This window comes from Python bivittatus, unplaced genomic scaffold, assembly GCF_059951505.1.
Source record: "Python bivittatus isolate LINGU-HERP-01145 unplaced genomic scaffold, Pbiv_v1 ctg000440_np1212, whole genome shotgun sequence".
In the NCBI taxonomy this organism is placed as follows: domain Eukaryota; kingdom Metazoa; phylum Chordata; class Lepidosauria; order Squamata; family Pythonidae; genus Python; species Python bivittatus.
In genome coordinates, this window is record NW_028277063.1 from 8,649,766 (window position 1) to 8,674,017 (window position 24,252).

The window sequence follows — 24,252 nt, forward strand, 5'->3', positions numbered from 1 at the left end:
ATAATATGTTATCAGTTAAAAGTAATTTATAAGTAATAAGGAAAAAGGTGCCCTCAGGGTCGAACTGGTTCCTCCTCTGAGGTCCTTCAGTTCTGAGGTAACCATGCCTATGGGCAAAGAGCAACTGGAAGGTTAAGCATCCTAGCTGCCACCACCCCTTCACTATAAGCCCTCTGGGGAACCAGGAGAGGATTTAAAGAGAAACCCTCACCCCAGCCCAGGTCTGACTAAATACAGATGAAAAACCATAGCAAAATCTTTGGGAGTCTTTAACTCAGCCAAGCTGAGGCAAGTGATAGAAGGCCACCAGGTCAATTTCAGGATTGAAATAAAAAATACACTTTATTACTGGTGTCAAAAGAAGGTAAGGTTCTACACACACCACAGAGTTAAAAAAAGATAAAATACAAGAAAACCTTAATTAGTTAGAATTAGTTACAGTTCTAATTAAAACCAAACTACTCAGTTTTTAACCTTGCCTGAGGTAGCCCAACTCATCCCAGACCCCAGCCAGCTCATCCACAAAAGATAACCATAGTACCACAGGCCTTCATTGATCAACTTTAATTTGTTTTCCCGAGGACCAAAGTAAGCTTTCTTCATATATGGCTACTCCATTTTTCTCCATCTGCCCAAGGCCACCATTTTGACTGAAATATATGCATTCCAGCAGATTCACCCTGTCATTTTTGATATTTACATTGCAAACATATAATCTGTGCTATAATGGGAAACAGAATTAAAATTTCAGATCCATGAATCCTTCCTCTTTCTTTTTTCCTTAAAAGGTAGGAAGTGTATGTGTGTCTCCACATGTGCATTCATTCTTGTATTGATATAAATGAATGAATGAATGAATGAGAGAGATAGGGAAGACCAAGGTTTTTTTCTACAACATACATTATGTTCCAATAGAAGAGAATATATGTAGCTCAGGGCTGAATCGTGGAGTCCTTGCTGCTCTCTGAGCTTGGTTGTTTGCTTGCAGATAACCCAGCTAGGCAACATTATCAGTTCTAGTGAGTGGGGGTTTGCTCCTTGTTTATATACAATAGCTTGTCCTGCCAGTGTTGGTGGGGGTGCGGTTTTCTCTTTGGTAGCTCCTTGATTAAGAAGCTTGATTCTGCTTGATTGTTTCTCAGCTGTTAATCCCAGTTTATCTGGGTGTAAGCTTCTGGAGATGATGTGTTCTGGTATTTTTCTTTCCTTCTTAGCTTCTTTATTGTTTCTTTTCAATGGTGTATAAATGTGATATATATATGTATGTCTACAAATGGCTGGTCAATCATACTGTATGGGCTTCTCATTTATTTATAATCTTTATCCTATAAAATGCTATTGTTCTGTTTTGATAATATTGAGTTTGCTTATACAATATGCTAACGTCTTCCCGATTGCCTGCAAAATACTGTTGCTGAGAAAAATTCCTTTGGGATTGGTAGACAACATCTGCATATCCAGCATAAGTTAGAATCTCCATTCTGGCTCTGGCTGAAGTTTTGTTTTTCGAGCCATTAATTTCCTATTTAATACAAGAATTGAATGAAAAATAATCCCTCCATTTCCATTACTTTTGTTTAAAAAGGGATGTTTTGATAAATAGAATAGGAGAATAATCCTTGAAATTAGCTCTTTCATTACCTATATTTTCCTCTCCACTTAATCACCACCATTTCCTATACATTTTTATCAGGAATGATTAACCTCATCATATATAAACCTCATACTATGTCCTTTTACCTAGGTCCTGATGGTCTTACCCACCTGTTCATTTAGGTCAGATGCCCACAGAGGTATTCCTTTAATTTGGGGAAAATACTGAAGTTGCATGGCACCCAGTCCGGAATATATGGTGGATGGGATAAGATGGTGAGATGCAACTTCACAAGTGACTCTTGGGTGCTCATGAGGTATAAGAAATAGCATTGCCTTGCTGCAGCAAAATGTCCTTCTTGTGCTTCTGAATTCTGCTCAATTGTTGTTGCAAAGTTTTCAGTGTTGCAGGGTAGCAGCCAAGATTCTTTATAGCCAAGAATTTGAAGTTAGGGCTTTAAGAGCAAGCAGAATTCAAACAAGTATTCTGCTGATTATATGGGGAGAAAATTGCAATGATTACATTTTGATTTCTTTGTGACATTCCAGGAAAAAGTGTGTTTTTCATATGTAAGTACTCTCTTTCCAGTAGGACTACTAAATGTCACCTTCAAATGAGCCTACAACAGAGAAGTCACTTCATTAGTAAAAGAAGAACATCTTCTAAGGGAAAAGGATGGCTAAGAAATCTAATGATATTAGCAAACACATTAGATACTGAATTGTCAGCTAGAATTTCCAAAAATGACTTTCTCCTGAAAACAGGATGGGGTAAAATTTCAGAGCAAAGTTCTTGCATGTGAAGACTCAACTCCAATGGGACCCTTTCATCATGCATGTGTGTACAAAAACAAATCTTCCTTGCTTGGCATTGCCTGGCCTGCCTGCCTGCCTGCCTGCCTGCCTGCCTGCCTGCCTGCCTGCCTGCCTGCCTTCCTTCCTTCCTTCCTTCCTTCCTTCCTTCCTTCCTTCCTTCCTTCCTTCCTTCCTTCCTTCCTTTTCCTTCCTTTCTTTCTTTCTTTCTTTCTTTCTTTCTTTCTTTCTTTCTTTCTTTCTTTCTTTCTTTCTTTCTTTCTTTCTTTCTTTCTTTCTAGGGGGATGGTCTATTGAACCCATCAAGAACTTGAATTTCTTTCTGTGTGTTCAGGTGGACTTTCTTTATTTCATTAGACTATATACATCTGTTTATCATGTATTCCACTAAGCCGAACGTCCATCGTGACCTCACTAGAAGAGACCCATGTCAGGAAAGCCTGCAAACAAGTCTCATTCTGCTCACAGCTGTGAGGATAAGCTTTGCCCGGCATCGGAAGAAAGGCACAACACCAACAATAACTCCAACTTAAACTTGGAGAAGATGCAGCAGTGGCAAAATCCACAACAAAATTTAAGCAAAATGAAGCAAGAATGGTTTCCATATACACAATATAACACACAGCAAAGCAAATACAAACACTTAGAGTATAGTTTTATAGGTATAGAACTAAATGTTGATAAACACTTTAAATCAATTGGAGTATAAAGAAGGGGGGAGTTAGAATTTAAATACCTATCTATTTTTCCAAGCAGCTCCCTTATTTGTTTGTTTGTTTGTTTATTTATTTATTTTCCCTCTGTCTCTTTTAACATTTATACATAACAATACCATGGAGACTTTAGTATTAAACATTATCCTCAAAGATCAAACCTTCTTCATATTGTAAAATAATTCAATGCATTCTGCATTCTTTGTCAATGTCATCCTTAGCATTAATTGTTCAATTTAAGCAACCTAATGTTCATTACATTTTAAGAATCATATTTAACATTTATATAAACTTTTTCCTCATCTTTTAAGGTTTACTTTATCTAAATTTCACAATGTTAACAATTTTTCATTTCCATGGTATAAATACCACTGAACTGTTATTACCTGTATTCTACAATATATTGTATTAGTTGACTTTTGCAGTTAAACTGTAACTCGGGGGAGGGGAGATAAATTCAAAAGTAAATAAAGTTGCATTCTGTTCAAACATGAATGCTTTCTAGTTCACCTGACCCTTGGTTCCTGTATAGGCATGTACCTAAGTTCCAGTACTAGACACAACATAACACTGCCCCCTTTCTTTATGAACAGAAACAAACTCTGGATACACTGATTCAAATACGCACAGAAACTCACACAGCACAACATAGTCCTATATATCAGATTATTGGGAAAGATTTAATTTAAAAAACCTGGGAAAGAGTGGATTCAAGTAGAATTGAAATATTGATCTGTTCCACATTGCAGAACTTGGGAAAGTCAAAATCCTAAGAGTTTGTATTAACTAGAAGCAGTTAATTTTTTTTGTTTTAAATCCATTGTTGATTTCCAGAAATGTTAGTGACATTTATTCAAGTATAATCATAAGCTATGAAAATACCATTCTACAACTTGCTTTATACTCTACCTACCTGTGCTTAAGACAGAGATTGGTTGCTAACTCCATTCTATTTAATGCCTAAGTAAAACAAGGAGAAATTCTTCTATTCTATTGATTAACTTTCTAGAGATTTAAAAGAAGAGAAATAATTGAAATAGTTTTATGTATGCATTATTAATTCTTTTTCTTTATTAGTTGTTCCCTGTTATTCAACTCAGGCCTAAAAATGATTATGTAACATTTGGGGAAATATATGCAGCCCAGCAACCCAGCACTAGAGGCCAAAATGGAGAAAACCTCCACAGCCACCATGTATTTCCCTTTGGTGCTCAGGTACGATGGAACAAAGGAAAGCCACACACTGCAGAAGATCAGCATGCTGAATGTGAGACATTTGGCCTCGTTGAAACTGCTGGGTAGCTTCCTGGAGAAAAAAGCTACTGTGAAACTGGCAACTGCCAGAAGTCCCATGTAGCCCAGAACACAGTAGAACATAATAGCTGAGCCTTCATTGCACTGCAATACGATTTCCTCAATTTCTGAATGGGTGTCAATGTCAGGAAAAGGGGGAAATGTGAAGAGCCACACTGTGCAGATGCCTGTTTGAATCAGGGAACAAGAAAGAACAATGGAGGTGGCCAGCCCTCTTCTGACCCATTTCCTCATCCTGGATCCTGGCTTGGTGGCCATGAAAGCCAGAACCACAGTGATGGTTTTAGCCAACACAGAAGACACAGCCACGGAGAAGATGATGCCAATGCTAATTTGTTGGAGAAGACATATTATAACACCTGGTGCAATGAGGAACTGCAGTGAGCAAAGGAAGCAGAGAAGGAGGGAGATGAGTAGAACATAGGTGAGATTTCGGTTATTGGCCTTGACAATGGGAGTACGGTGATACTTCAAAAATGTTGCCAGCACCACAATTGTGCAGAGAGAAAAGAAAATTGCCACAATGACTAAACCTATTCCCATTGGTTCCTCATAGGACAGGAAAGATCTTTTCTTGGGAAGACATGAATCTTGGTCTTTATTTGGGTTTTGATCTTCTGGGCATTCAGAGCAGCCAACCCTGTCTGGAATTTAAGTATATATATAGAAACATGTACAATAAAAGCACTACGGTTACTTAATTATTGTTATATTACACAGAGATTTGGTATGTCCTTTATTTATTTATTTATTTATTTATTTTTACAACAAACACATACAAACAATAACATAAAAAACATTAAAAAAAACCATCTTCCATTTTAAACCGTGTGTCAGCCAGTTACCAATCATTTGTGCCATCCTTTCATAGTCTTCACTCATCATTTATATAGAATCTCATGTCATCTATCTAACATATATTTATATATTTATCAATTATCAATTATTATTCATTTGTTACTAGTCTATAACATCAGCTTTCATAATAAGATTTATATCATTTTTATCCATTGATTATATATATATATATATATATATATATATATATATATAGTAATTTATATCAGTTTGTCAAGTTTCTATTATATAATTTGCTGATCTATTACATTACTATATCTTTTCATCCAACCATTGATAAAACAGATCCCATATCATATAGAATTGTTTATCTTCTTGCTCTCTAATTTCAAATGTTAATTTACTCATCTCTGCACATTCCATAATTTTCTTAATAACTTCCTCCTGCATAGGTACTTTTTCATTTTTCCAGTTTTTAGCAAATACAATTCTAGCCGCTGTCAAAACATTTACAATCAAATATTTCAGTTCTTTACTATATGTTTCAGGTATAATTCCTAATAGAAATGTCTCTGGTTTAAAGTCTATATGTTGTTTTGTCATTTTTTCCAACCATGTGTGGATTTTAATCCAATATCTTTTAGCTTCTGGACATGTCCACCACATATGGTAATATGTACCGGGCTTCTGATGACACTTCCAACATTTATCAGACTTGTTCTTATACATTCTCGCAATCCTTGCTGGAGGTAAATGCCACCTGTAAAACATCTTATACAAGTTTTCTTTATATGCAGTTGACATTGTCATTTTATAGTTTTGAGACCATAGTTTTTGCCACTTCTCTAAATCAATTCCATATCCAAAATTTTTCCCCCATGCAATCATTGTATCTTTAACCTGTTCTTCCTCCATCTTAAATTCTAGTAAATGTCCATAAAGTTTTTTAATCACCTTTTCATCAGTGCCCATCAAAATTTTATCTAAAACAGTCAGCTCATCATAGATACCTTCTGTTTTAAAATCTTTATCAAATCTAGATTGTATTTGCAAATATGAAAACCAGTTCATTTTTATACCTTGTTCTTCTAACGCTTGCATAGTTTTAAGTTCACCCTTTTCATTCAATATCTCAGTATATCTAACTGTTTGTTCCTTTTTATATGTTATTGGATAAGAAAAAGCTTCAATAGTGGATATCCATCGTGGAACTTTTAAATAATATTGTCTTCTTATCTTCTCCCAGTTTAAAAACAATGCCTCTCGAATATAGTGCCTTCTAAAGTAGCCCTGTGTTTTCGTTCCCTTATACCATAAGAAAGCATGCCAGCCCAACAACAGGTCATGTCCCTCTAAAGTCAATAGTCTATTATTTCTTAAAGTTATCCAGTCCTTTACCCACATCAGATTTGTCGCCTGATAGTATAATTCCCAGTTAGGCAAGGCAAACCCACCTCTTACTCTTGCATCTTGTAGTAATTTAAGCTTTATTCTTGCTTTTTGCCCTGCCAGATATATTTCAATACAATTTTATTTAAATCATCAAAAAACTCTTTCCCTAAACGAATTGGAATTGTCTGGAATAAATATAACATCCTAGGCAATATATTCATCTTGATAGTGGATATTCTCCCAGTCATTGATAATTGTAAATTCTCCCATTTTGTCAGATCTATTACAATCTGTCGTTTAAGTTTAAGATAATTATCCTCCTTCAATGTACTACATCTTGGTGTAATGTATATCCCTAGGTATTTAACCCTGTTTGTAACCTGTATTTCCAAGACTTCTTCCAATTCTTTCTTTTGCCTTGCTAGCATATTCTTTGTTAATATCTTTGTTTTGTCTTTATTTATTTTTAGTCCTGCTACTTTTCCATATTCTTCTATCTTTTCAACTAATTTAGGTGCTGTTTCCAGTGGGTCCTCTAGTATAAATACTAGGTCATCTGCAAAAGCTTGCAATTTGTACTCTTCCTTTTAATCTTCATTCCTTTTATTTCTTTCTCTTCTCTTATATTCCTGTTCAACACTTCTAGTGTTAAGACAAACAACAAGGGCGATAGTGGACAACCTTGTCTCGTCCCTTTTGTTATGTCTATCTGTTCTGTTAAATCTCCATTTATCATGATTTTTGCAGTCTGTTTATGATATATTGTTTCAATGGCTTGGGTAAATTTTCTACCAAAGCCCATTTGTTCCAGTTGCAGTAGCATAAATCGCCAATTCACGTTGTCAAAGGCTTTTTGTGCGTCTAAAAATATCAGGGCCATTTGCTTTTCAGGGTGTGCCTCATAGTATTCCAGTGTGTCCAGAATTACTCTCATGTTGTCTTTAATTTGTCTCTTTGGCAAAAATCCGTTTTGATCGGCATGGATAAAATTATTTAAATATCTTTTTAGTCTTTCTGCCAATATTGAAGCAAAAATTTTATAATCTGAATTTAGTAGAGATATAGGTCTATAATTTTTAACCTGTTGTGGGTCAGTGTCCTCCTTTGGTATAAGTGTAATATATGCTTCAGTCCATGTTTGGGGTATCCTCTTCTTTGTCATAACTTCATTCATAACTTCCAATAGTTGAAGGCTCAATATGTCCTGGAAGGTTTTGTAAAATTCCACTGGCAGCCCATCTGGACCCGGGGCTTTCCCGACATTCTGCTTTTTTAGAGCTTCTGTTAGTTCCATCATAGTTATATTCCCCTCTAACATTATTTCAATGTCTTTAGGTATCTGAGGTAATTTCGCTTTCTGTAAATGTTGTCTTACTTCTTCTTCTTGTACATTCTCTTGATAGTACAATTTTCCATAGTAATCTTGTATAATTTTTTTCTTGTCCTCATTACCAAAGCAGATCTGTCCTTCTTCATTTATCAATTGATTAATCCTTTTGATTCTCTCTCTTTTCTCAGTTTATAAGCTAGCCATCTACCTGGTTTATTTGCATCTTCAAAATAATTCTGTTTAGCACTTCTAATTTTTTGTGCCAGCTCCTCCTTTTCCATTAATCCCATTTTATGTTTAATTAAATCCATTTTAGCTTTAATATCTTTTTTTTGCGGGGATTTCTGTAACTCTTCTTCCAATTTTTTATGGTCATCCTCCAATAGTTTAAAAGTCTTTTTCTGCGTTATGTTTCTTTTCCTTGTATAATCTATTATTAAACCTCTTGTATAAGCCTTCATTGTATCCCAAAGATTCTGTAATGATGTATCCTCTTTTTTATTTACATTAAAAAAGAAGGTAAGTTCTTTCTCTATTTTTTGTTTGAAATCTTTTTCTTTTAGTATCCTGTTATTTAAAGTCCATCTAGATCTCTTCCGTTGTCCTTTCCAGATAACTACCATTGGGTTGTGGTCGGCCCAAATACTTGTTTGTATTTCAATTTCTCGAATGTTAGCAAATAAATCCGCTGACATCCATATCATGTCAATTCTAGACCAAGATACATGTCTGTCTGAATAAAAAGTATATTGTTTGTTTGCTGGGTTTCTTTCTCTCCAAGCATCTTTCAAGTCTATTTCTTCTGTCATTCGAAGGAAGGATTTTGGCAATGTCTTCCTAGTTCTCTTTGTCAATTTCTGTGTTTTATAGTCTAATTGATCATTCATTATTCCATTAAAATCTCCCATCATACAAATATTAACATAATCCAATTCAGCTATTTTCATATGTAATTTCCTATAAAATTTTTCTTGATTGTCATTGGGCGCATAAATTGCAATTAAAAGAGTTTTAACATTATTATCTATTATTTCAACCATCAAAATCCTTCCATCATCATCCGCATAGATTTGTTCTGCTGGCATTGTATCTCTAATATATAGGACCACACCTCTTTTTTTACATTGTGGCAAGGAAGTGAATAATTTACCCAGTTTTTTTGCTGCAACAAATATTCGTGTTGTTTTTTGATATGTACTTCTTGCAGACAAATTATATCAAACTTTAACTTCTCTAATTTATGAAATACTTTCCTTCTTTTAATAGCCAAATTAAGTCCATTTATATTGATCGTAATCAATTTTCTTTCCTCCATGTTAGGCTTTATACGAGGGTTTAATTGCTCTAGTAGATCTTACTTCTCGTTGTTCTCTAGGAGCACCATCTCCCCCACTTTCTTCTTTTTCTTTTCCAGTTGCTGCTGCACCTTCTTCTTGAAACTCAATTAACGACTCTTCCTTTTGTGTGTCTTCTTCTTTTCCTTTAAAGAATTCTGAATAGAATAGCTCTGCTTTTTGGACTGTATCAACTCTTTGTCTTTGCTCCTGCCAAGTGAACTGAAGACCTTCTGGAATCAACCATCTGTAGTTTACTCCTCTTCTAAGTAGCTCTTTAGTCAGGAATGAGTATTGCCTTCTTATATCTCTTACTTTTCTTGGCACCTGCTTCAGGACTACAATTTCTTTATCTTTGTACTTTAGTGTTTTCTCTCTTGCCACCTGGAGTATCTGTGCCTTAATAGTTTTTTTAGTAAATCTTATGTGTACTTCTCTTGGTAGTTTATTTCTCATTGCATATCTCGTATATACACGAAAGATTTCATCCATCCCATCCGACATCTTCTCTGTGGTTATCTCCAATGCTTCTGCCAGTATTTCTGTCATTATTTCCGCAAGGTTTTCACCTTTTCCTTCCTCTATGTTTTGAAATCTCAAATAGTATTCTGATTTATCAATTTCCCATCCTAGCAAGTCACTCCTGGCTTTTTCGACTTCACTCAGTCGAGTATCAATATCTCCAATTTTCTTATCTCTTTGTGTGTCTTCATCTTCAATTTTCTTAAATCTCTCCTCATATTTTGTCATCATCTGTTGTATACTTTCATCTGTCTTTTCAATTCTATGCTCAATATTCTCCGTCCTCTTTCCAATCTTCTGAATTTCTTGCATAATTGCCTGTAATGTCACTTCCTTCTCTTTTTCATATTGTATCATTGTCTGAATTGAACGTTGTCTCCCAGGAGGTGAAGAGGAAGCTACTGACGTTGATGGGATTGGGGCTGTTATTTTCTTGCTCATCTTGATGCTTAAAGCTGCAGAAAAAAGAAAAAAGGGAGAGAACAAGGCAAGAACCACAGATACTATTCCACAAAGTGAAAATGAAAAACAATAGAAAGGAGATAAAAATAAACCTGGAAATAAAAGGGAATGGAAAAGGAAAAACCTTCAGGCACTTGTCCGCCTTAATCCAATAGTATACAGTTAAAAAAAAATTAAAGGAAGGGGAAAAGAAAGCTAAATTTCTTTTCCTTTAAAAATAAAAAATAAAAAAAAAATAAAAAAAAAAACCAAGGCTCTAGCAAGAAGTACGCTACTGCCACTAAATGTCCAAGGCTCTTGTGACTAAATCAGGCTTTCCACCTTAAACATTTTCAGAATCCACTCTCCGCTGTCTTGTTTATAAATATTCAGGTGGCACCTATATAAACAGTTTATGATGCACTTCGCTATCTTTTTAAGAGTCCTTGAGTATGAGTAAAACAAGTCACAGTAGAAAAAACAATATATATATATATATCCAAGCCTCTAGGTGGCAGTGCTACTTTCTTTCATTAGCTTTCACTTCGCTTTTCCTCTTTCCCAGCCAGAGAGAAAGGAGAGAAAAAAAAAAGGGAAAAGAAGAGAAAAAGAAATATGCTTCTTAAAACACTAAAAAAAAATCTTAGTCCTAATGCTTGAAATCAGAAATTATTGAGTATCAAACAGAAAAGCCAGTCCAGTTGAGTTTAAAAATGAAATAAACCACACTCTGCCAGATTCAAGTCCATAAAAAGGGAAAGTTAAATAACTAAAAAAAATTTTCCCAAAGGCTTAATCTCGCCGCTTAGTCCCACTTTTCTTCACTTTTAAAAATTCACTTTGGATTACTTAGGGTGTTCTCTAAGCAAAATTGAATAATAAAGGTCCATCTCACCCGGTTGGCACACTTTCTTCTTCCGTTTGGAGCTGTCCCGGCTTTTGCAGTCTCAATGGCTGCCACTCCGTCGCTGGTTTCAGGGCTTCTCCCGGATCAACCAGAGATTTTGCGATATCCCTGGGATCAACAGGACGTGCCCTATCTAGTCGCCGTCTCTACGGGACGGCTTAGGTCCTTCGGGACCGTCCAGCATCGGAGATATCAGCTGCGATCTTGGGAGCTCCAGATCGCACACCGTACCGCCGCGACGCCAGCTCCGCCTCTCGGTATGTCCTTTATTTGATAGTGAGGCTGGCACTGACATTATCATTTGGGTCCTCATGCATTTGGATCTTAGAAAGCATTAGGCAACATGTTTTCCTTTTTTTAAAAAAATGAAGGGACTGTTTTTTCATGTTCCTTATGTATATTATTGAGTGGTTTAAGTTGTTATTTACATATATAGTTGATTTTGTTGTTGTATCATTTTTTTATGGAGTACAATGTTCCACAGGATCCCCTAGGTAGTATTGTTAAATAAAAATAACTATAGTGGGATTGTGTTGCTTTCAGTTGATTAATGTTGAATTTTGTTCATTTTCTAATGAAAGTTTGTATCCACAAATACCAATTTTGGTGAAGGAGAGGTAGGAAAGGAGTTGGTTTTTCCCCTTGTTTTTCAAATTTGGGAACTTTATGATGTGTGAACTTCAACCCCAGAATTCCTCAGCCAGAATGGTCATGATTGACTTAACAGCCATGTGATTCACATACTGTAATGACCGCAGTGATTTGCTTTACAATCACCACAAAAAAATGTCATAAAAGTGGGTGTAGTCATGTGATGCTTGCTTAATGGGCAGATCACTAAATGACATATTCTATGACCCTATTGATATAAGGACTACCTGACCATAGTTTCCATATTTATAAATCCATGAATCTGCCTGGTATATCCTTCACAATCATAAGATAACCTCAGCTCACAATGCCTCTTACCCTTCTGGCTTGACACTTTCCCTTTGGGACATGGAAGGCAATCATAGCAACAAAACGGCTTCCCCTCCTGCTTTCTCCTGAAATAACCAGGGAGGCAGCTCTTTGTACACACCGAAATAGGTAGGGTCTACCCAATAAAGAAAATAAGAAAGAAAATATTAGCACTCAATCAAATATTTCAAAAAAAGATCTAAAATCATGGTGGACTGATCTTTAGCAAATCAAGACTAATTCTAAGCATTTTTCCCCCTCATAATCATAAACATGAAAACAATGCAAGATTGGATTTCACTTGGTGATCAACAACTTTTATAAATAACCTGTTTTTTTCTAATTTGGGAAATATTTTAGATTCAGACCAGACACCAATGTTATGCTTACTTCCAGACATTTAATTGTCTAATGCTTACTTCCAGACATCAACACTTCCAGACATTTAATCTCTTACTTTGGATAATATAGAAATTATAAACAAAATTAATGAATCCCTGGTGATTTATGGTACTTCAGGAATTAGGTTCAATCAAATCAAAGAACCCTTCTAAGCTTTGCATTCTCTTAATTGTCATGTCAAGTATTGGAGAAATTAAAATTAACATAGCTCTCCAATATATATTTTTGCACTGCATCCTATATGTCTAACCTAATACATAAAAAGTACTAAGTATATAAAACTTTCCAAATTAATTTGCTGTCAGATAACATTTATTGAGCATGACTTCAATCAATGGTAGTAAGAGTAAGAATAAATTAGATGAATATACAATTACACTATCCATTACAATAACATATGTGTAAAACTGTTCTATATATCTTCAATTACTTTTTAAGCTTTACTGCAACATATGCTTGGAAGCCCAATTAAATGTTTTGAAATGAATTAAAAGTGTTGCTTTTCAGAAATTTTGAACTCTGACATTGCTTACAATTGTTCCCACTTCTAGATAGATGAACATAACTGAAAAAATAAGTCTTTTATATTATTTTTATGTTAAATGATATAGAGCTATCATTTAGATATCAACCTAGTCATTGAATCAAAATTACGTACATTCAGAACCTACTTGGTTGAAAGTGCTGGGCCAGGTGATGGCTTCCTCATGAATGGTGAACTTTTGGTCTTCAGCAGCCCAGGGATCCAGCTTCCCAACTTTCACTCGATGGAAGGATTGGTTTGGGAATGTGACCCAGTTCTCAATATCCAGTCCTGTAACCAGTTTTCCATTCTGGTCAAAGGAAATTTCATCCCCAACACTGTTGTTAAATGCAATTCTTTGCAAATAGAAGTGAAGCTGAATATAGAAAGAATATGCAAATATTTGTGAAAAAGTGAGTATTGTTAACATATAATATCATTTGATACTATATGTAACCCTTTGATTCTAAGCAGTTTACAGGTGTGCAGATGCCTCCTAACTGTAATGTCCAGGTATTCCCCCAGGTCCATTTATTTATTATTATTATTATTATTATTATTATTATTATTATTATTGGAAAAAATGTAGAAACTGTTTTAACAAAAAAGTGAAAGAAATACAACAAAGAAAAAAAGTTAACACATGATTATAATAGTAAACATTCACAATCTAAATGTATTTATTGAAAGAAAATATTCAAGTACATATTTATTTCTAACACATTTATTAGGATTATCATTTTTTTTAACCTACTGTATTTTGTATAAATGAGCCCCATATTTCATTACACTTGTCTGTACAAAGTCAACATCTATAGGCAATCCTCTCATAAGTGGCAATGGCAATCAGGTCTTCAATCCATTGAGTGAATGGGACCATACATTTATCTTTCCAATGCTGCAATATCAGTGTTTTGGCCAAAGTAAGGGCATGGAGAATTCATTTACATTGTCTGGTTGTCAAGTTCCATGAAATAGGTATGTAGTTCAAAAGAATATTATCCTCTGAAAGTTTTAGCATTTGTTATACAATCTTATTTATACAGTCCACTACTTTCTCTCAAAACATGGTAAGTATAGGAGATTGTTTTAGTTTAAAAGGAATTAACAGATTGTTCTAATATCTCAGGTATCTCAGAAGTTGAAAATGCTGCTGGTCCAAACAATGTTGTTAACAACTGTTGTAACTGTAAATATTGCCATTGGGTTCCATCTGATAGATTATATTTACCTCTTAACATGAAATATATTAAAAATTTGTCTTTATTAGTTGGTCCAAAGTCAATATTGCTGCTTCCATCCAATTTTTTTCATATTACCATCTTTTCCCCAATGTTTAAAGTTGGGTTTCTCCATAAAGTCAACTTGGCATGGGAAAAAGGGTCAAATCTTTTTTTTTTTTAATTAGACATCACATTCCATAGCTTTCTAACTGACAAAATTGTTTCCAGAGATATTAGAGTTTTAGTATATAGAGACCCCAATACTGTCCATCCAACCAAAGGGGCTATATATATATATATATATTCCAAAGTTCCCTAAATCAGAAAATTCACACCACTTGTTGCCTTCTGGTATTTAATACTTGACAATAAGTAAGCATGATGATATAGCTCCAGATTTGGAAAAATGAATCCTTCCTTATTAATTAGGTAATTGCATTTTCTGTGAAGATATTCTCGGAATTGAAGAACTCCATAGTAGTTTTCAAAACAAAGAATTTATTTTCTAAAAATATTTTCCAGATATAAAAACTGGAATTCCTCTCAGAATATAAATTAATCTGGGATTAATTAATTAATTAATATTCATTTTGAGAGAATTAATTCATTCATAAATTAATATTCATAAATTCATTCATAAATTAATTCATTTTGAGAGAATTCACCTTTCCCCAAAGGGTGAGGTTTAAGGACTCCCATCTATTGGTACCTGAAGAAACCTCTATATTTTATTTTATATTACATGTTACTAACTGAGTTATATCCTTTGGTATATACATACCTAGATATTTAATGGATTAGCTACAAGTATGGAATTGATATTCCTTAAATGAATGGGTAACCAAATTTTCACCTACTGGCATCAATTTCGATTTGGACCAGTTAACAGAGTATCCTGCTGTTTTACTAAAAGCATCTATCTTTTGCATCAAAACTGGAAAATTAGCATGACATATAGGAATAAAGAAAAGAATACTGTATTGCCTGCAAATAAAACCAGTTTGGGTTCAACTGAGTTGTGTACTACTCCGTAGATCTCCCTATGTTATCTAATAGCAGAAGCCAAGGGTTCCACACAGATATTAAAAAGCAAGGCTGAAAGTGGACATCCTTATCTAGTTCTTCTAAATAGTGGAAAAGTAGGAGAAAAGATGAGTTTTACTTTTACTTTAGATGTGGGTGAGTAATATGATATCTTAATCCATTTTATAAATTCCAAAGGAAATCCAAATCTATTTCGTACAGCAAATGCTCCTCCAGGTACCTTAATCATTAATTTGGCTATGTGTCATCCTTAATCAAAATAATTATACAGAAATCTATTCATTATGACAATTATGAAAAGAAATCCAGCCCATTAATCCATACATCTCTGAATACATGTCCTATCCTCAGTTCAAAATCTTCTTTGATACTTTTCTTGTGATTGGCCACTGGAGTTTGTCTTCTGTAGTGCCCCAGTTTCCCCTTCAGACATTTAGTTGCTGTCAAATTCTGGGTACATTATGAAAACTTCCTTCAAAGCCTCATTGCTTATCTGGACATTGGAAAATTGATCTAACACTTTCAAATTACATTCTTTTTTTCTTTACATAAAAACCAGACTGCTATGTATTTTAAGAATTGATGCACAGACCACAAAGATTCTGTATCTTTGCAGTACTGTGAGAATCCAACCATCAATGCTTCCTCATAACAACAATTCAGTTTGGTTCTCTTTTTGTTTGGCATATAGGCCTATACTCAGCACCCTAAAGTACTTCCTCCTGTGCCCCTATTTGCTTGGCATTCCATCTATAACATTTGTTGGGATTCTGTTGGCATCTAAGTGGCAGTGTTGACTGCTTCTCCCAAGTATCCATTTACCAGCCCTGCACCCTACAGAATGTCTCTCATCCTATCTATTAGAGACTGATTTTTTTTTTCTCTGTGCTGCACCATTCTGCTGTAGTGTACAGGACACTCTAGTCTGATATAAATCCCTTATTTTTTCTTGTATGTAGTCATATTTTCTCCTATATATTAATACCCATATCCTCAGGAATCACTAACCTGTGGCTTTCCAGCACATGTGTTACTCACCAAGCAACATATTCCTTGAATCTCTCCTTTCACTTATCAAGAAAATTATTATCTGGAAGTGGCAGCTGGTCCAGAATGTAGCTGTGCGGGCTATTTTTGGAGCCCCAAGAAGGGCCCATGTAACACCGTTGCTCTGAGAGCTGCATTGGGCACCAGTTTGCTTCCAGGTCCAATTCAAGGTGTTGGTTATCATCCTACATGGCATGGGACCAGGTTACCGCCTCTTCCCCATGACTTCAACCCATCCCATCCGATCACACAGGAAGGGCATGCTTCAGACCCCTTCGGTAAAAGAGCTCCGATTAGTGGGGTCCAGAAGGTGGGCTTTCTCTGCTGTAGCCCCTGCCCTTTGGAATATCTTGCCCCCAGAGGTGAGATTGGCCCCTTCACTCCTGGCTTTTCAGAGAGATCTGAAGACCTGGCTCTGCCACTTGGCCTGGGATGAGGAGGGAAGACAACAAGCGTGCAGATGGCTAGCCTCTTAGAGGCTTGTCATCTGCAGCTCTGGAAACCATCAGTCTCTTGGACTTTTTCTTTCCTTTCGGTAATGCTTGCATAGTTTTCATGTTTTATGTAATTTTATATATATTTATTGTTTTAATGGATCTTGTGACCTGCCCAGACTCCCCCATTAGGGGGAAATGGGAGGAGATAAATCTAATAAATAAATAAACAAACAAACAAATAAGTAGCAAAGAGTAAATCTAACCATCTATAAAAGTCAACAGGTATCAGTTTATGCCTGATGAGCCAGTGGAAATGAAGTCCCATATCTACCACGCTTGACTCCTCACAATGTTACCTGCCACGGCTGTGGATCCTGGAGATTCAGTTTCTTACCACTCAACGTTCTCCTATGTGATTGTTGGGCCAGCTGCATGGTGTGTAATGCATGTGCCACAGCATAAACTGCATTGTATATACTGTAACTCTGACTGGTCATGCTCATTTAAAAAAAAAGGCCCAGGAAGGCTCTCCAGTTTCTCCTTTCCAGTGCAGACGTCCTCAGTTTTCTCGCTCACAATCCAATTTGGAGCCACACAGCCAAATGCTTACTCCCACATATCTTTCATGAAACCATCTTGGTGAAGGAATAAGAAATGGTTTCTTGTCTCAAGAAAATGCTGGAATCCTTCAACTTCATTTGTGTAAGCTACAAAGGTCAAAGCACCTTGGAGCACTTGGATATCCCAGCTGCTTTGATAAAAGAATGAGGCAAGGCCCATTTGGTTGGCCACAATCCACACCTTCCCTTTAGGCTTTATAGATACTACTTCCATTTCAGGTAGATGTAACATCCATCTTAAATGTAGAACATAGTTATCGTTGATTATCACAGCATTAGCTTTGCTATTAATAAAAACATGGAATGTTTCCACAAGCCATTTCAGGCCATCAGAAATGCTATCGATATAAATTGGCCTGAGTTGTTCCAAGAAGGCAATACAGATGCCATGGAGAGAAAACTCTGAAAAGATCAATTGCTCAAAATTTGGTCCACCGTGTCCTTTCACTAGTATCCCAACCCAAGTCCACCTGAAGTGCAAAAGTAGTTGAAGAATTCCCCTGAATTGGACGACTTCATCTGGAACCATGCAGTAGTAGAAAGGGATTTCAGTTCTACCATTCATACTTGGAGTAGGGCCATATAGGAACTACAGAAATACAAATTGGACAGGCAAATGAAAAAGAGAAAGAGTGGGAAAAATGCCTAAAAATGTCTATCCTCTGTTCTGAAACATAAGAATTCTTAAATATTTCATTGTATGCCTTCACATTATTTTTGTGCACAATATATTTATGAAAACAAGGCTAATCTAACTTATCCTTGTGTTCCCTTACAACTCCACACTTCTACAAGTCCACAAATTCTAATTACTTTTCCACTTAAATTGGAAATTTCTTCAGTTTCTTCTATCATAGAAATAATGTTTCTAGGACAGGGTTTTACAATCTGTTTTCGAACAATATGTAGAATTTTTAAGCTCATTGTTCTACAGATTCTGTAAACTGTCTAAGAATTTGTTCTGCACCTATGAACATTTTCTGTAGTGAATCCTTCAGTCTTTAATGCCATATATGAGGATGAAATATCAAACAACAATGTGGCTTCTTGGGACAGTACTGTCATTCAGAACTTTCTTTTATGAAGTCTGTGACATAGAAGATGTGGCCTTGGCTTGTTATTTTTTTATTTTCTTTCTTTCTTACTTACTTTTAACTTGACCCAGTCCCAAAGGATTCTAAGTATACATTTGTAAAGTAGAAGAAGAAAATATAACATAATAATAAATAACTAAATTGTTTTTTTTTTTAAAGAAACAACTACAAAAGAAACACAGCAGTTTTATGAGATTATACACAGAGGCTGAAATAGACTACTGTGGAAAATTACCCTGATTTAATTTTTTTTTTTTACCTTTGAAACATTAAATTTTTTAAAACCACCTTCCTTTAAGACTTAAAAATCTAAATTATCCATTCCATTATTTCAGGCTTGAATAAACTGACTGGTTATGTGCTCCTTGGTTCAGCAAGTTGAACTCTCAGCAGCTACACTGTACCTCAAAGAAGAGCTCTACCTGTTCCTGACATCCAAAGAGTCTGCCTTATCTGTTCTTCTCAGCTTAAGATTGAAACATTGGGGGAAAGGGAACATTGTGTGGGAGGACTTGCAAGAAGTACTAAGGTCTTTTCTACTCCTGTGTAAATGACAATTTCTTCAGTCTTCCCAAATCTGCAGTGTCATTTCTGTTACAGTGATCCAGTATGCCTCTAATACAAGGATTTCTTTTCCTTTTACTAAAATGTGTTGCTTTCCAACATTTGGCACATTTCTGGAATGGATCATTTGTTGACTCTTATCCTACAACATATTTCTCTCTGATTTGCATATATACTGCCATGATGTGTCTTGTCTGCAAGCAGTATGTGGTTAAGGGTTTAACTGGGTGGGAAAGCCCCAGGTTTAAGTTGACCCTCAGCATAGGAGTTCCCTGGGTAATTCTTGGCCACTCACTCTCTCTTAGCCCAACCTACCTAAACTATGAGTTGGAGAGAAATCTAGGAAATATAATATAAAATAAAGAAAGAAATTCCAGGAACCTTATACTGTTTTTTTTGTTTTTGTTTTTGTTTTGTTTCTCATCACAATAGCAACTTGCATGGAAGGACTACAGGAATCCAAAGTTCCTGCCTAACAGGTAATGTTTAATGCTTATTAATGGTTAATTTTTGAAACAGACCTATCATTATATCAAATTCTGAAACTGAATTCACATTCCTTTATGCTTTAATAAATACATTTTCTTAAATACATTTCACAGAGAAAAGTATATTAAATTTAAAAATATCTTAAGGTCTTGCAATCCCCCCATCTGAAAATACACAGCAAAGTGTGGACCACTTAGCATTAATGCATCTTACCTGTGGAACTTTGTAATTACCTAAAATATCTGCCATATCAAAAGAGATTCGAGGATAAAGGGCCCCAAGAACTGATATGAGTTTGTTCAGGATGCCACACTTGTAGTTGGGGATGAATCTGTTGTGACTAGAGAAAAGTTCCATTGTGGCATGATAGGTGTACTCCCCACCATAACTGTCTAAGATTCTGGAGCCCAGGGTGATGTTAGGTAAGAGCTGAGGATCTTCATTGATCATCTTCACAGCAAATATCACAGTCAAAATATGCTGATAATACTTAGTCAGGACTCTGCAATGTGAATCACATGCTGTATCAGCTGAAATTCTGTATCTAAAAAATCAGTGAAACTAAATTCCTTCAAAACCGCATCATAGACACCAATAGTCACTCCTTCACGTTAAATGATTACTGTGCTGATTTTACTAAGTAATACATTCAGTTTAGATATTTTTTTAGTGAAATAATCACTGGGCTTTCTTGGGTGTGTTTACTATTTTAAGAAATGATGCTTATGTGATTGTCCTGCATGTAAAATATGTATTAAACAAGAGATGTAGAGTACAATTGAATTAGCTATTTTTATTTTCCTAGAGAAGGCTTCATTTTAATCAAGGAATTGCAAAGAAATGGTAAAATTTTTGAATTTAGCTTGCTTTATCTTTTCCTCCAAGACTGTATGCATCTTGTTGAAGCCACAGCAACACTGACATTTACAGCATCACAAGTATGTGATACTGACTGAATAACCATTTGTTTGCTATAAAACTGCTTTGCTAAGTGTAGATGTAAAAATTTACTAGAAGGAGAAATTAGGAGAAAAAAAATGAAACTGAATTCATAAAAACAAAATGCTGATTTTACTAAGTAATACTGAGGGGAAGACATTCCCCCCACCCCCAGCCCCCCCAAAAAACACGTTCAGTACCTCATAGAATTATTCCTAGATAAAAACTGCCTGTGTAGCATTTCCTGGTACTTTTCATTGAGGCAAATTATGCTATGTCTCAAAATGAATAGTATTAATCTTATGGTTAAATAACACTATGCTAGAACTCTCACCCTGGCTGGGAGGGGGGGAGTCTTTGAATTGTCAAAATCTGCTAATCATAAAATGCTGAATGGTTAGTTTGATCCCCCCCCCCCCCCCGATTTAAGGAATACAGATTGCAGCTATGGGTTTCCTTTACAGAGCACCAAGAAATAATAAATGATTTAAAAACCACCATCTTATTGAGATTTTACATGAAAAAATCTGTATCTGCATCTCTGCAGCTATTTGTGATTTATAACATGAATTGTTACAGCTGTGATCTAGAGTGATATAGTTATCATCATCATCATCACCATCATCATGTCTTATAGGAGTTCACCAACAATCAAACGATGGGGATCTTCTTCAAAGGTTTCTACATCTTTAGGCACGAAGATGAAAGAACTAATGGCACCAACGATTAGGTCACCTGGTTGAAAATAATTATGAACAATTGGGACAGGATTTCTGATTCTGCATTTTATTATTTCAGTCTTGCAAACCATACATGGCAATAGCAGGAACAGAAGACTCAATATAATCATATTAAATATTACTCTCAGTTGAAATTATTCTCTCATTTCCATATAATGCTTAATGGTTTTGAAGAATAGATTAGGTTGAACTGAACCTCTCTGTGTTCCTCACATGACTCTCATTCTGTTCTGAACCTCAAAATAAAACTGGTTCTGAGATACCATTTGGATAATGATCTTGCCTGCCCCTAAAAACAGTATTTTAAAACACACATGGAATATTTAAACTGTCCATCAACACTCAGTCCTCATTCTTTGTAGAAATAAATTGGCAACCAGGCCTTTTAGAAGCAGCAAAATTAATAATAGCCTTTTTGATAATTATAAGAGGGAGACAAAATTACAAGCTTTAAAGTTCAATTTCTCCATAGAATTAAAAATGTGGTTTTCAGTTCCAAACACACTACCTCCATTAATGAAACACCAAGGATAGAATGAGTCTCCCAGTCACCAAATAATGAAGGAAAAGTTTTTGAGAAGAGAAGAAGTGAGATTACAGCAAAGAATGAGGGGTCCATGTTTGATTCTAAAGCTAGGCCAAAATGTGAAAGCAAAACGTGCTTCAGAATATGTGCAAGACAAACAAAACCCTTAGATGCAACTCCTTAAAAACTTCCATCTTTTTCCAGGATCATGAAGTTGCCTCCCTAAGCAGCAGTGTTAGGCTATGAAAAGTTAATTTTGGTTTAAAGAATTGCTTGCCCAGTACCACATGTGGTACTACTTTCCATAGTATTATTATGTAAGTAGTACGGAAAGTTAAAGTTTCTGCCTTAAGTTCTTTGTATTATCAATGTTCATACAAAGAAGAACTTAAAGAAGGAAATGTAGCTTTCCATAGTACTTATGTTCCAATCTCTCTTCTCTTCTCTTCTCTTCTCTTCTCTTCTCTTCTCTTCTCTTCTCTTCTCTTCTCTTCTCTTCTCTTCTCTTCTTTTCTCAGGTTTTCTTGCACTTTTTATTGTTTCTTTCCATTCTCTTCTCTTTCTCTAAGTTTAAATAATTTTATTATAAACTATAATTACAATAGTAAAAATCAATACAAGCTAAAGAAAGGAAGAAGAGTAGAAAGAAAGTGAAACAGGCAAAGGAAAACAAAAAATGTAGAAAATAGGAAAAGAAAGAAAAGTAAAAATATAGTAAAGAAAGAGTAAAATATACCAAGAAATTAATTTGATTTGAATTTCTCTTCTGGTACTCACTTTTCATTTTGTAAATTGATAAACATAAACAATTGCAATATATATTTTTGAAACCATTCTTACTTCACAGCATTTTTTCACACCTGGCTAAAACTTTTGCACAGTACTGTACTTTCAGCATGATGAAGTCTGATATTAAGCCAAGTATGCTTAAAAGTTTAGCACTCTTCAATGACATCTTTTTCATAACCCATTCAAAAGTGGAATACTTTCCAAAGTCAGAAAGTACCTGATTGAAACTCATATGCCATATGATGTCATCATCATAGATGGTGAGCGATTTGCTAGGAAACATCTGGGTATTCAGACTTCCAACTTTATATGAAAGGATCGATTTGGGAAAGTGATCCAGTTTATAACATCATGTTTGGATATTTATTCCCTCTTCTGGTCAAAATTAAGTTCCCAGCTATGGTTAAAACAGACTTTTTTCATAAGATTGTGGACTTGGTTAAAAATAGAGAAACCTCAGTGTTTATAAGAAAGTCTACATGAGGAACATAAGAACTGGTAGTATTTCAAATCAGATCATTATTGTAGTCAGCTGACATTTGCTGGAACTTGCCAAAAGCTAATTTAAAGATGTTTCCCAGACTTCTTTCCTGATATTGACAACATATAATGTGCAATTTAAAACGACTGTGCTTTATTAAGACAATATAATAAGGTGTGGATCTATTCTATGATCACATGAGGTTGTAGAAGCAGACACATTATACTGGTATTTTTTAACACATCATAAAATAAAGAGCTCAATTCTGGTGATTTCTTGAATATAACCATAGATAAATCCATTGCAATTATGCAGAAGGTGTTTGCCGTTGTCACCTTTAATGATATTTTCTATTTTACTTTCCTAGGTCCCTTCCACTAGGATTACCATCTAGGAAGTCCAAGAGGTCAAGCTTACTATGTTGTAGCCCCAGTTCTTTAGAAGAGCTTACTACTTCTTAAATTTTGGGAGAGCCATTAAAACCCAGTTTTTAAAGAAAGCCCTAGGAAGGGATCCAGTATAAGTTAGAATCTCATTTCTGCCTCTGGCTGACATTTTGGCCATTAGTTTCTTATTTAATACAAGAATTGAATGAAAAATAATCCCTCCATTTCCATTACTTTCATTTAAAAAGAGATGTTTTGATAAATGGAATAGGAGAATAATCCTTGAAATTAGCTCTTTCATTACCTATATTTTCCTCTCCACTTAATCACCACCATTTGCTACACCCTTTTGTGAAGAATGATTAAGGCCATCATATATAAACCCCATACTAGGTCCCTTTACCTAGGTCTTGACAGTCTTATCTACCTCTTCATTCAGGACTGTTGCCCACAAAGGTATTGCTTTAATTTGGGGAAAATACTGAGGTTGCATGGTACCCAGTCTGGACTATATGGTGGATGGGGTAAGATGGTGAGATGCAACTTCACAAGTAACTCTTGGGTGCTCATGAGGAATAAGAAATAGCATTGCCTTGCTGCAACAAAATGTCCTTCTTGTGCTTCTGAATTCTGCTCAATTGTTGTTGCAAAGTTTTCAGTGTTGCAGGGTAGCAGCCAAGATTTTTTATAGCCAAGAATCTGATGTTAGGGCTTTAAGGGCAACTGGAATTCACACAAGTATTTTTGCTGATTATATGCAGAAAAAATTGCAATCATTACATTTTGATTTCTTTGTGACATTCTAGGATTTTTTTTTTCATATGTAAGTAC

At 35.2% G+C, this 24,252-nt stretch overlaps 1 protein-coding gene across 1 annotated transcript; it reads right to left on the minus strand.

Moving 5' to 3' along the window:
• Positions 1 to 4,175: 4,175 nt before the first annotated feature.
• Positions 4,176 to 20,010, minus strand: LOC148215779 (vomeronasal type-2 receptor 26-like). Its single transcript, XM_088142484.1, has 4 exons — positions 19,774 to 20,010; positions 13,191 to 13,418; positions 12,127 to 12,253; positions 4,176 to 5,077 (listed from the first exon to the last, which is right to left on the minus strand). Exons 1-4 carry the CDS (start codon positions 20,008 to 20,010, stop codon positions 4,176 to 4,178), a joined length of 1,494 nt encoding a protein of 497 aa, XP_087998610.1.
• Positions 20,011 to 24,252: the final 4,242 nt, after the last annotated feature.

Excerpts from the sequence above, each read along its gene's own strand:
- LOC148215779 (XM_088142484.1), bottom strand. The coding sequence starts at position 20,010 with ATGATCAATGAAGATCCTCAGCTCTTACCTAACATCACCCTGGGCTCC. Across the intron at positions 13,419-19,773 it reads GTAATTACAAAGTTCCACAG|CTTCACTTCTATTTGCAAAG; the intron begins GTAAGATGCATT and ends TTCTATATTCAG. Across the intron at positions 12,254-13,190 it reads GGCCCAGCACTTTCAACCAA|ACCCTACCTATTTCGGTGTG; the intron begins GTAGGTTCTGAA and ends TTTATTGGGTAG.